Here is a 14015-nt window from a genome sequence, read left to right as displayed (position 1 = left end):
CAAAGACTGTGGGATGACCAGTGCTTTCTGTGTCTTCTTCTGCGCATCTACGAATATTGCAGCCCGCAACGCGGGCGTTTATTTACTAATTGTTAAAAATATTAGAAAGACAAAAGAAAAAAAAAAAGAAAATAATTGAGACTAATTTTTGGTAACATATTTAAAAATGGTAATAAATTAGCCGTTAGCCTCTTAGTCTTGCCAAAATAAAATCACACGGTATCCAAAATAAAATCACAAACGTTACCAGTCAACAAAACGTTGACTTCACCATCCATCAATTACAAACACACACACACACATAAATATATCCCATATATATATATATATATATATCATCTTTATAATCTGCAATTAGGTAACGATTCTTGATTAGAGTAGCATCAATCAATAGGTAGCATCAATCAATCAACAACATCCGCAGAATTCTTGATTTTCGACTTTTGTGGAATAAAGGTAACGATTCGAATTACATATGGGCAGGGGATTTTGAATGTATATGTATATCTGTAACAATTTGTCTCTTAACTTTTTTGTGTTTATGGTAACTTTTTTTATGGTAAAAAAAAGAGACGATTTTGGGGGTATCTGAAGAATCTTTCTTACAAGTTAATATTATGTATTATATGTAAAATTACATATGGGCAGGGGATTTTGAATGTATATGTATGGTTTTGAATGGGTTTTTGCAAGAATTCGTTTTCGTAAGAATTTGTCTGTTTATCTTCTTGAAGGCGGAACTTTTTGTATTTATGTTAACTTTTTTTTTTTTTGTTTATTTATGGTGAAAAAAGACCAACCAACAACAGCAGCAGGAATCATTATACATAAGAAAGATGGGCAGGGGCTTTTTGGGGGTATTTCTAAGAATTTTTTTTTTAATATATATGTAAAAATTTAAAAGATGCTAACTTTTGACTGTATGTAAATTAATTTGTTTTTTTTTTTTTTTTTCTTTTTTTTTTTTTTTTGTTCTTGAAGCGCATTAACTTTTCCTTCTTTTATTTGTGTTTTATGAATTTTTTGTACGGATAGGACTATATTTTCATCCATTGGTGTAAGTAGGAACTTCTTCCAATATATTTGTAAAACTAGGAAGTCCGGTGTCTAAGACACCGAACTTGTCCATCTACATTGAAGTCCGGTATTGAAGAGACCGAACTTGGTCTAGGTGTCACTCAGAAAGCAAGTGCGGTTATGAAGACACCGAACTTAGTCTTAGAATTTTGAAGTCCGGTATTGATATAACCGAACTTGCACCACAAACCTTAAGTCCAGTGACTTAGATACCGTGCTTAATATATGTTTGTTTTTTCCAAAGTTTCGTGATATACACCGATGGAAAACATGCAGATAGAGAATTTTTTTTTATTCTGATGGAAAACATGCAGATAGAAAACATTAAGCCAATGTATGTTTCCACAGTATCTCAATTTTTAAAAAAACATGCAGATAGAGTATAGAGTTAAGAAGTCAGTCAGTCACACACTTTACACTGATGGAAGTCTTTCATTTAACAAATCATACAATATTTTACACTAAAGGAAGTCACACATTTTATTTAATAGAAACATAGAAATGAAATACACATTTTATTCTCTGTTCGGACACCGTAAACTATTATGACCAATTGCGTTACAAATACCGCATTTCCTTTGTCGATTATCATAATCATCCATCTCGTTTTGTATTCTTCTTGTACGTCTCCTACCCCTTTGCGTGACCATTCTTGATGAATCTGTCTGAAGCACCCAATTTAGCTCTCTCCAGTAAGCAACATCTCGAAGTGGAGTAAGTGTTGCTTGATACTGGGTCTTCCATGAATTTGTTTTGTAGTATTTACTTATCATTGTACGAGCATCAACATTTGTATGGCCACAGATTGCTATGTGAAAAAATATTTTTAAAGTATGTTTGAAGTATATGTTATTTGCTTTGTTTGAAGTATGGGTGAGAGAAACAAATCTGTTTGTTTTAGTAGTAGTAGAAAATAGGTAACATATATTGTATATATATAAACCGTTTTGCATGTGAATGCATGTCAGGGGTTCTGAACACAAAACTATTTCATGTGAATGAGTCAAACTTGCATTTAATATATTGAGAAACCTATGCTGCCATTTATTACGATATAGACAAAACGTCTTGGCAAAGGAAAAGCAGCTCCACGTGTTCAAGTTCGGTATTGTAGAGGCCGAACTTCAGTGTACTTGGCCTAGTTCGGTGTCTTAGACACCGGACTTCCTAATTTTGCAAACTTTTTGGCTGAAGTTCCTACTTACACCATCGGTTTAAATTTGGGTCCCATCCGTACAAATTTTTCGTGTTTTATTGCTATCATTGGTAAGTATAAGTATTAATCATATTATGTATTTTTTCTATGCTTTTCTCAGGATAATGAAAACCAAGATAAAGATGGCAGATCCTAGAACAAGAATAATCGTTGTAAATCCAGAATGTGTTTCTCTGGTACTTGCTCCCCCTAGCCGCCATGGTGGGTTCATTCTTTACCGGAGCTTAAAGTGCCAACCGAAGTTACCAGAATTGAGCGCTACTCAAGTAGCAAGGAAGAAGCTTTGGCGAAAAAATTAAGCGGTGGTATACTTATCAAGTGCAGTTTGTGAGTGATATGAATGGTGTTTTACGAGCCATCGGGAGGGTAGATGGCTTTTTCAATATTCCGCGGGCCTTGAGGGCAGTACTTGAAGAGACAGCCTCCAGCCTCGCCAGATTTGCATTGGAGCTCCACTCATTGACATTTGAACAGATGTATGTTTACATTCGCCTTCGCGGACTAAAGAGGTCAGACTCAATATTGTATCCTGCTGATTCACCAGACGGTTGTGACTTCGAGTGCGTGATTTGTAGTGATAAACTAGCTGAATCCCCACCTAACACCAAGCTGTTATTGTTTGACTGCGATCATCTACACCATTTGGATTGCATCTCTTTTTGCATCTACACCAAGCTGTTATTGTTTGCAGAAACACCATGCTACCAATTCACACTTTGGCAGCCGTTTGGAACAGAAAAAACTGATGTAAAACAAAGTTGTCAATTCTTTTAATCTTTGTTTCTCTTAGAACCTTAGCATAAGACAACTGTTACAAGATATTCAGATAGATATTATTCTTTTGGTACATATAGGATAGTTCTTTGTAACTGGGCTGACTTAAGTCTGCTCTAAACGCATTCATTCATTTCTATGGGACAGAAATAAAAGGTTTTATATTTTTAGCATGCTTCAGTGTTTCATTTGGTAGACCAACGTTGCTTACCTTGTTATGCAATAAGCCTTTGTTACTGCTGACCACATTAAGTCTCACTCAGCTTTGTGTTGTGAACATCATGACCGTTGACTCGGTGCATTGACTTTTCACCACAAAGTCTTTCTTGGTTTTTTTCTTATTCCATCGATATCCCAAAACCATCTTAAATCATCGTTTACACCCTTTGACCATTGATTTCGGTTAGGCTTCTATTCTAACACCTGTAAAAAAAAAATCATGTTTAGTCCCATGCTTTCTAAGGTGCAGTGCGAGTCTTAGAAGCAGTGACTATATCGAGCAGTCGTGAGACATAGAATAATCTTATCCTTGGTAAGTTTAATTAAAGTTCTGAATATAAATGACCTTAAAAAATATTCTTGAGTCTGTATGCTTAGAAAACTACTTAGGGAGCTGAAGCCTAGAAGGTTAGAAATCAAGAATTATAACTTTTATGTGGTTATGAATTTATCTCAAACTTTCCCCTGTGCTGGTTAAAATCATTGTTGAACGTCTGTTAGGCAGGTTAGTGAAGTTGAGTCTTACTAGAATTTTTACAAGAACTTCTGTCACTTTTTATGATTTTTAAAAGAAGAAGATATATAGCTTATGTAATCATAGTAGCACAATGATTATTAATAAAAATAAGAGTGGAAAAAGAAGTGCATGTTTCATGCTTGTGGGTTTGCCTGACCCAACCCACTGTCAAAATGGCTCATTTGACCCAAACCCATTTTAACACATACTCGAGCACAGAAATTTTAACAGCTATATATCTTCTTTTTACAAAAAAATATTCACATGCATAAACGATTTAGAAAATTTTTATGCACTTGATTACAATTCATTTGACCCGTTCAAGTAGTTGACCTTTTTCCTTTTTTTGTTAAATCCTTTAGCTAAACCTATTTGTCCCTTATAGATAAAGCATAACCAAAACCAACTCATATATCAATAGGGCCTATGTGACTGACATCTTAATATTGTTGTCTTTGTTTCTGCAACCAAGTTACTTTACTAATGATCACCAATTTGGAGAACGGTCAAACTTAAGGTGTACAACAGTGTTCTTAGAAAGTTTCAGGTCCATAAATTCCCCTGCATCTCATTAACACAGAGGGCTCTAGTGGGTCAGGCTGGATGAACCTGTTATACGTTTGCAAAATTATAAGATCTGGACTGGACTGGACTGGGCTCGTTTGCCAGCCTCGTAAATTTGCCCATTTCCGTGTAACTCTAAGTTAAGGCCATAATTATCAACACATATAGTACTAACACATATAGTACTCATTTAAACTTAGACCCATAACCCAACCCGACCGACCCACCCATCTTGCACCGCTAAAGTATGTACCTCTTTTACTTGTGACCTGGGTTCATTACTTACTTTGTGGGAATGTTCCGTAATATTTAGTCCGTATAAGAAAACTATAGGTCTTAAACTATAGGAGCAATGGTACCAATTGGCCTGTTATTGTAGTCATAGTTTGGAATCATAACCAATGTACAGTATAAGTCTCTAATTAAATAATTAGACATAAAAAGTTTTAGAAGGTCAACCTATTCCTGATACGGCCTGCCTTTACCTATACTACAGAGAAACTCATATAAACTTAAACCCATTACCCAACCCGACTGACCCACCCATCTTGCACTGCTAAAGTTTGTAGTTATATTACATAGCCACTAGAAAATCATTATTCCTCTTTTACTTGTGACCTGGGATCATTACTTGCTTTCAGCTCCTGGGAATGTGCGGTAATATTTTTAGTCCATATAAGAAAACTATAGGTCTTAAATTAACACTTTAAACACCATTTTAATTTTGTAGAACATGTTATTTCTTGTTGCTTCTCAAAATTAGAAAATTACATATAGAAGTTGCACATGCATGCATACATTGTCAGGGGCTTGTAAAGAAAAAAGAGAGAAAAAAAAAACCGCAGAAAAGACAACTCTCTTCTTTCCTGCTCTAACAACTACAAAAGCATCAAACTTCTTTGATAGCTGTATTACCATCACTATATAACTCTACTATAAGAACTTTAATATTCTTGAACTCATTTCCCTATACCCAAATAGCATTGGCCCTGAGGAGCAATGGCACCAATTGGCCCTGCAAATGAAGGGTCATTATCTCGTTAGCACCCCCAATCAGCTCCTGCCCTATGAACACAGCCGGCACACTTGGCTTACACCCTAATGCTTTGAGTTCTTTCTCTATTTGCTGTCCCTTTGGAAGCTCATCGAGCTCATAAACAGTGGGATTTGCTCCAAAACTGCTTATTAATGTCTTAATGGTGTGGCACATGCAGCAAGAGTTTTTGCTGAATATAACCACCGATCTATCATTCACCAACGCTCTGACCATTGCCATCTCTTGAAGTTATACAAATAGTTAATGAAAACCAACCTAGATTTAGTAGAAAACTAGATGCACTTGGAAGTTTAGATTTTGTTGTGACTAAACTAAGCTCTTGGTTATGCTATATATAGATAATAGATATGGACAATGATAAAGAGAGATTCTTTTTTCACTGACAGTATCTAATATCAGCAGGCTTCACAAGCTGATTGATAATATTAACAAAGTACGTGTAGGTAGTTTAACAAGTTGTATCTCCGTATATTGATATGCACGGTATCATCTTACAACTAGAATGACATTTTTAACCATGATAAAGCCTTTAAGAAGTTCTTTGATGCAACTAATATTGAAAGGATAATATTGTAATCATGCATAACATGAATAATTGTCTTTTCATTTTTCTGACACGGGGCATCTGCTGAGGTGGAATGAGATGGTTTCCAAATTTGGTAGAGACTTTACCTTTATTATCGCAATATTCTAAGTAATAGGAAGAAGGTGAAAAGTGTCCAACCACCAATAGAGCACTTAGAAAAAAATGCTCTAGGATCAAGAATTTGTGCATGGAAAATATCGAAAATCATGAAAACCACTCAACAATCAAATACATACCTAATATGAGGTACCTTATTCATTTAGCTTCACATCAAAGGATGCCCGTTTAGGCATCAAATGCTTGGTTATAACTTTGAATAACACAATTGGTTCTGATGACATAAGGTAACCAAATAATGTCGACTCACACTCACCACATGTCCCTTTAACTCAGTTGCAAGTCATTAACGTGTAAACAACATCACAACCACACTTCTACTATTGATCAGCAATGTGTGTACATGAAAAATTTAGCTCATAAAGACCTCTGTGTATTTTAGCCCAACAAATGGGTGTACAACATTGAAATTGCAAGTTTTTGATATTTGATAAAAATAGAATAGTATGTTCAATACAATACGATAGAATATGGCATTAGATACTAGCATCTCTTTTGCAGCTTTAGTAACAAAAGGATAATGATCTGTTGGAAGAATTTGCATAACCGGCTCATAACAGAGCGAAGAGTCATTTAACTTCTGTAGATACACTACCACATCATGGTGTCCTATTGAATCCTAGCTTCTGTCTATGTGGAACATCTCATCACTGGTAGGCGTATGACCACGTCTATGTATAAGTGAGCATGTCTATGTGTCACATGGCTTTAAAATATGCAGTTAATGCAAGTTGATTGGTTCTTTTTTCCTCGTCTCACTCCATTGAATTTATTTATATATAATATCTGATTTTCTGTGAAGACAAACTGGAAAGCGCCGAGGATCATTGTACACTTGGTGTGATGCTGCATTTATGCTTGAGCACTAGATGGGATCACCAAGGATAAGACGTTTCAGGAATAAAATGTACATCATATTATGCTTACACCAATAATACATGCCAACATGGCCCCTCCTTTTATAAAATCTATTATATCATATATCTTGTTATCAAAATCTTGAGGTTTACAGTTAACAATAGTGAATAAGCATAGGTCATTATTCTCTATCCTAAATATTGACATGACTGTATAGAATGAGGTTTCAACCTAGGCAGAACACATCACTGTTCTGGTTTAACTTGTCATGTTATAGGAACAATCTATGATTGGACAATAGTTGGGAATTTCAACCCGCTTACACAATTGAGATGATTATTTGGGTTATGTTTTGTCTCAAAAGGTAAATCAAAAAATAACCGTTAACAACTCCAATGGTCCAACGGGTTGATAGTCACCCGTCTAGCTATCCAAGTTACGGTGATCTACATCCTAGTTTTATTAGTTATCATGGCAGAATACAAGACGAATTATATATCTATATTCTATCGTGAAAGGAAGGATCATTTTTCTTGACAAAATTTGTAGATTGGAGGGACAGGACACCTTAGACCCCCGATGCCATCCTAGCACCAGGCGTTGTCCACTCCCACAAGGATGACTCCGAGCAACTCCCCTGGCATAGTGGGGCAATAAATGAGGTCAGGTTTAAATCTGAGACCTATGATCTTGACAAAGTCACTCTAGTGACCCATGTGATTTGCGGGTGGGTACTGATCTATCAGTTGGTTCTAACAGGCCAAGCCATATTATATTATTCATTATTTGTTTCTGAATTTGCTTATATTATTTAACTTTCATCATTTCAACTCGAGAACATTAACATGAAAAATTATTTCCCCAAAGATTATTCATTTTGTGATTTTTTTTTTTTTTTTTGAAAGTCCAGATTTATTCTAAAACCTAATATTTACACCAGTTGTCTCCAATACCGCTAGGATAAATGCCCTTTGGTTTAATTATACATAAATTTGAATTTGTGTTCTTGGTCTATCTCAAAGGTTTATGAACATGGAATTGTTTCTATTTATGATCAGTAACGTTACACATCTATATTTATCTTGATATTTGATACTTGAAAAAGCAAGTTGTTTAGAACTTTAAAAAGGTTACTTATGGATCGATACAAGCGAGCAATATCCAGATCATAACTTATCTAGAAGACCTGTTGGCTCATTGCGATTGGCCATATATATCTTTTTTGAAGCGAATATTGTACAAATTCTCATAACTTTACTGCGATTCTTAAACAGTAATCGTCATCCAGCATAATGAATTAGAACCTTTTATGCCTGATAGATTCTCTTGGACAGTGACCACATAGCTAAAGTTTTCAATGCCAGATGTTGCTATTCTCTTGGTGGACATGGTGCCATAGGTTCAATAAACGATAACTTGTTTATAAGTCACATCTTCTTTCGTAAGACAAACAGTAGCTCGGGAGATTTAAAGTAGCAGTATCCATTAAAAATAACGCATTAGAAACTTTTTTTAGTTTAGCCTGATTGGTTGCTAAGCCCATTTTTATATCGGATTTATACATATAGTTCAGAGGACAATGCATCAAGTGGAAAGGAATAGGATAAGTTCTTTTATTGTACACATCAGCAACAATGCAACATCCAATCGCAATTCACAAAACGAAGAGGAAAACAGAACGAACGAATTGAACCAAGTTGGCTTAAAAGGTAGATAGTGATACAGATCATATGCGGATCATAACTACTAATTAAAAATGATTTATTTCTACTAATATTGTTTTGACTTGGCTAATCTATAGTCAATTGTCTTGATACCATTATTCAATCATACCGCCAAGCACATTTAACAATGTACAAGTTTTCTTCAATAAATCAAAGATTTGAATACTTAATTAAAGAATATATTCCCACTTTCCGACCCATAATCACCAAGAACATAAATTATTGTTAATTAATTAATGGAAGGAACAAGATCGACCTCGGATTAGTTTACATTTTTATATGACTCATATATATGTCTTTTCGTTCATATGGGGCATCGAGAGAAGATTTGAGTTATGTGTAAGACGAGATACCATGTGTCAACTTGTTTAAGTAAATCATCAGGGGCATTATTCTTATCCAGACAAATATCCAAAAGGAACTTTTCTTTATCATAATTAGTATGCTTTTTCTTCTTCCTTTGAGGATTAAACAATGCAATCCATGACCCTCGATAGCCCCTATATAAGGAGCCATGAAACCTCAAAGTCTAACAAGATAAGCCAACCATACAAAATATCTTATACTTGATATAACTTCTAGTCTAGCGTTTGCAACGTATTCCTATTAGATAATGGATAGAGTAAGAGACTTGGCTTCTAAGAAAGCTGCAGTGATCTTCACCAAGAGTTCTTGTTGCATGTGCCACAGTATCAAAGCACTATTCTATGAACTTGGTGCAAGTCCCGAAATTCATGAAGTCGATCATGATGCTGACATGGAGTGGGCACTAAAACGCCTAGGTTGTAATCCCGCAATCCCAGCAGTGTTCATAGGCGGTAAATATGTAGGCTCGGCTCGAGATGTCATTTCCCTTCATGTTGATGGATCTCTGAAGCAAAAGCTTATTGATGCAAAAGCTATATGGTTTTAGCTAGTAGTGTCATAAGAAAATAAAAGTACTATATCGGTTTGTGTTATGGTATGGTAATTAAATAGCTACTGCATCATGTTAGAAGAATAACATGATTGTAAGTGTACTAAGAGCTGCTCTTTTTTCCTGCTCTCTTGACTGTACATAAAGAAGTCACACTTTGTAAATTTTGGCTTCCTGGTGTTCAAGATGCACACTTTATTGTTGTTACCATTTTCTTTATGATATTTTCATTACCGTAGTTTATATTCATGGGATTTAAATGGTAAATAAGATTAAGCAATCAAACTTATAATGGAAAACCTTGAAATTTTGATGATCTAACATGTTTTGGCAGAGATCTTATTGTCGTTGCCCATTTGCATCAAAAACGAAACTACGGTCCATACTTAATGATGGAAATAAAACTAACGGCAGTGGAAGGCCAACTATGGTAAACAAAAAAAAAAGTCAAAATGGCTGACATTTAGCAACACCATCGGCTGCCAGCCCGCCACCTCATCGTATTGACCAGGTACCAGGAAATTATCTTGAATCGAAAATTTTGAAAGTTGGTTACCTTTTTTTGGACTAGAATAAGTTGTTAAGTTAGAAACTGGACCAACGCTGGTTACCTTTTTATGCAATCAGCCTTTTAAACTCATCTGTTTCTGCTGACTTTTTTAAGTCTCACTCGAGTTTGTGTTGTGAACATCATGACCGTTGACTTGGTGCATTAACTTTTCACCACAAAGTCTTTCTTAGTTTTTTTTTTTTTTTTATTCCGTCGAGATCCCAAAACGATCTTAAATCATCTTGTACACCCATTTGACAGTTGATTTGGGTTAGACTTCTATTCTAACACCTGTAAAAAATCATGTTTGGTCCCATGCTTTCTAAGGTACAGGGTTTGAGTCAGTGGACTATAACGAACAGTCAGCTTGAGTTGTGGCCTTTTGGATGGTTAGGATCTTCATCTGCATTCAGTTTAAGATCCAAAATGAAAGCCAACTTTTATTATGCTTGAATCTTTCATGAAACTACTCGTGTTGACAAGCTCCTTAAATTCTAGATTTATTAGAGAAAATAACATTTTTGAAAAAATAAGTATTCAAGTTTTCCCAGAAAAATAGTTGGAATTCGTAAATGGAAAGTATGATTGTTAGACATATTAATCTTATCCTTGAAAAGTTCAATTAAACTTCTGAGTATAAATGACCATAGAAAATTTTCTTGAGTCTATATGCTCAGAAAACTAATTAGGGAACTGAAGCCTGTAAGCTTAAAAATCAAGAATTATAACTTTTATGTGGTTGTGATTTATCTCAAAATTTTCTCTGTGCTACCAACAAGGAGTTTGCTACGTGGTAAGGAAATCACTTGATGACTTTAAGGTCTCAGGTTTGATCCCCGCTTGGCACAAAAAATTAATTCCCCTAAGGTACCCGTTACCAATGAAGCCTAGACCCACATGTGAAGTTTAAATACGCGGGTTCGATCCTTCGGGCTGCCCAGATCATGTGGGGATTAGGATAGAGGTTTTATACTGGCATCATATGGCTCATACGGGGTGAGTCGATGGGTATCAAATTGTGGTACCGGGGCTAGGGTTCCCTTCATTACCCTTTCCAAATTTTCTCTGTGCTGGTTAAAATTATTGTTGAACTTCTGTTAGGCGGGTAATTAAAGTTGAATCTAATTAAGTAGATCTGCAAGAAGTGGCAAATTGGGTGGGTTGTTGGGCTCGAGTATGTGTTAAAATGGGTTTGGGTCAAATGAGTTGTTTTGACAGTGGGCTGGGTCAGGCAAACCCACAAAAATGCACATCTTTTTCTACTCTTATTTATAGTCATTGTGCTACTATGATTACATAAGCCATATATCTTTTTTTTTTTGCAAAAAAAAAAATCACATGTATAAACGATTTAGAAAATTTTTATGCACTTGATTACAATTCATTTGACCTGTTCAAATAGTTTACCTTTTTCCGTTTTTTGATAAATCCTTTAGCTAAACCAAAACCTACTCATATATAACTAAATTGATTGTATGTCCCATTTCTAGACTCTAACTACTAGAATATCGATAGGGTCTATGTGACTGACATTTTAATATTGTTGTCTTTGTTTCTGCAACCAAGTTACTTTGCTAATGATCATCAATTTGGACAACGGTCATACTTAAGGTGTATAACAGTGTCCTTAAAAAGTTTCAGGGTTCGTAAATTCCCCTGCATAGCCTGCATCTCATCAACACAGAGGGCTCTAGTGGGCCAGACTGGATGAACCTGTTATGTGTTTGCAAGATTGTAAAATCCGGACTGGACTGGACTGGACTCGTCTGTCAGCCTCGTATATTTGCCCATTTCTATGTAACCCTAACTTAAGGCCGTAATTATCAACACATATAGTACTAATACACGCATCCTGGATCCATCTATTGTTTGTGTATGTAGTATAATGGAACAATAAGATTCTTAGAAATGTTATGCATTCTTAGGACTTTAATCAAATTTTGACTCATGGAACAATATCTTATATATTAACAAACTCTCACGCGTACAAGATTCAAATGCGTTGCATATTTGCCCAAGTTGGTGGGCATGGTATAAAGAATCACTTCCCGCCGAAAGAAATCTCATTCCAAATCTTTCTTCCCTCAGAATATAAGATCTGATAAAAGGAATGTGTTAAAAGTGAAGACTGCCCAGCCTAGAATCTTTTCAATTTTTAGTGGACTTCTGCAGTTAACCAGTAAGATCCATAGATTGTGCAGGAATCAATATCATGGTCCTTAGGTTGCATGCGTCTATGTTTTGTTAATTTGATCATAATTTCAAGTAATCTAAAATAGATCTAGTAAACACGAATCAAAAACGTAAATGAGAGAAAGCATATTCGAAAAATCATGAGCTGTACCCTAACAGACTATCAATCTTGACTTGTATTTTTTTTTAATGGCAAACTATCCTACTCCTAAACTATCATGAATATGCCTTAGACTGAAATCAAGACTTCCGTATCTACCCCAAATTACCCCCTCCCCCTCCAAATTGTGAGAAGTGAGTCCCAAATTTAGGTGGCTAATACCAAGACACTAAGCTAAGACATTACCAATTGACCACCAATCAATGGCCCCACTTGACTTTTATTTTTGTACTAACGCTCTAACAACCTAATATAAGAACTGCTAATTACATAATTGAATAGACATATATACCATTCTAATTTAGATTTTACATATCAGTAAATCAGATGGTCATTAATTATGTGTTTAAGATGGAGGATTATGCAAATGAAATAAAGAATACGGATTCAACTTGTTCCATAATGTGCGGAAAGGAAAAGGTGACCATCTTTCAAAAGTACCTTTAGTAGTTTTCGAGCATCTAAGTAAAGCATCTCATTTGAATGTTCTTGTTTGGAGAAAACGAGTCCAACAGTGCCTATTTTATATAAATAGAAGTAGGGTGAAAACCTCAAACTTCAACCAAATCCCATATCTTCCTCAACCCTTCCCCTACTCTCCTTGACCATCGGATCAATATTCAAATTGAATTTGATCCGCCTGGTTTGTGACACTCGAGTTTCATATTTTAACACGTGACACTGTTCATGGACAAGATACAAGCATTGACGTCTGATAATGCGATCGTTGTTTTCACCAAGAGCAGCTGCTGCTTATGCTACGCAGTGACCATTTTGTTCCGAGAACTTGGGGTCACACCACTGGTTCATGAGTTAGACAATGATCCTGAGGGCTGGAAGATTGAAAAGGCTCTTATGAGCCTAGGATGCAGTTCCCCTCCTGTGCCAGCTGTATTCATAGGGGGTGACCTTGTTGGGTCCACCAACGAGGTCATGTCACTCCACCTCAGAGGCAACCTCATCCCAATGGTCAGGCCATACCAGACACTCGCCTAGAGTATCTAAAATGTAATCTGAAGAAATAAGTTTGGGTCAGGACCATCACTGGTGTATGCAGCGCGCAGTTTGTTTTACTATTTGCTTAGGTCTAATTAGTGTAAATGTAGAATAATACTATCAGTAGCTTTTAGGTTATGATTTTAGGTGTTTTATTTGATCATTTCAAATGTGTTTGATGAAAGGACATGGTTGTCCTTGATATAAATGTGATTGTGAAGTTTATATATATAATGCACTCGACCGTTATATATATTTGCAGCAACCAAAGTATGCATGTTTTTCTAGTTCACTTATGCATATTTTTAGTGTTTCGTAGTGTATAGATATGAATAAATTAGGAATTGTTTTTCTGACTGGGAGTTTTTTATCCATGTTGATGTAACAGACCAACCAACCTTCTGCTCTTAAGGATATTTGGCGTTTTTGGTCACCATGTTAGTTCAACGTACTTTTCCTTTCAGTTTGCACAAAGAAAGAAATGTGACGGG

The 14015-nt window shown here is 35.6% G+C and overlaps 3 protein-coding genes and 1 long non-coding RNA gene across 4 annotated transcripts; 3 read left to right on the top strand and 1 right to left on the bottom strand.

Annotated features, from left to right (window-relative positions):
• The first annotated feature begins 280 nt into the window (after positions 1–280).
• On the top strand, positions 281–3240 carry LOC122608441. Its single transcript, XR_006325222.1, has 2 exons — positions 281–456; positions 2394–3240. It is a non-coding gene; the product is annotated as an uncharacterized LOC122608441 (long non-coding RNA).
• Positions 3241–5065: 1825 nt separating this feature from the next.
• LOC122607930 (monothiol glutaredoxin-S2-like) lies at positions 5066–5741 on the bottom strand. Its single transcript, XM_043781005.1, has one exon. The coding sequence runs from the start codon at positions 5641–5643 to the stop codon at positions 5335–5337; it is 309 nt and encodes a 102-aa protein (XP_043636940.1). The 5' UTR covers positions 5644–5741; the 3' UTR covers positions 5066–5334.
• Positions 5742–9232: 3491 nt separating this feature from the next.
• LOC122608210 (glutaredoxin-C11-like) lies at positions 9233–9872 on the top strand. Its single transcript, XM_043781297.1, has one exon. It carries the CDS (start codon positions 9323–9325, stop codon positions 9620–9622), a length of 300 nt encoding a protein of 99 aa, XP_043637232.1. The 5' UTR covers positions 9233–9322; the 3' UTR covers positions 9623–9872.
• A 3205-nt stretch (positions 9873–13077) lies between these two features.
• Positions 13078–13789, top strand: LOC122607936 (glutaredoxin-C13-like). The gene has a single exon (XM_043781013.1). The coding sequence runs from the start codon at positions 13216–13218 to the stop codon at positions 13522–13524; it is 309 nt and encodes a 102-aa protein (XP_043636948.1). The 5' UTR covers positions 13078–13215; the 3' UTR covers positions 13525–13789.
• The last annotated feature ends 226 nt before the right edge of the window (positions 13790–14015 follow it).

This window comes from Erigeron canadensis, chromosome 7 (assembly GCF_010389155.1).
Source record: "Erigeron canadensis isolate Cc75 chromosome 7, C_canadensis_v1, whole genome shotgun sequence".
Taxonomy (NCBI): Eukaryota; Viridiplantae; Streptophyta; class Magnoliopsida; order Asterales; family Asteraceae; genus Erigeron; species Erigeron canadensis.
This window is presented reverse-complemented; position numbering and strand designations above follow the sequence as displayed.

Coding starts and splice junctions, on each gene's coding strand:
- LOC122607930 (XM_043781005.1), bottom strand. CDS start 5,643: ATGGCAATGGTCAGAGCGTTGGTGAATGATAGATCGGTGGTTATATTC.
- LOC122608210 (XM_043781297.1), top strand. CDS start 9,323: ATGGATAGAGTAAGAGACTTGGCTTCTAAGAAAGCTGCAGTGATCTTC.
- LOC122607936 (XM_043781013.1), top strand. CDS start 13,216: ATGGACAAGATACAAGCATTGACGTCTGATAATGCGATCGTTGTTTTC.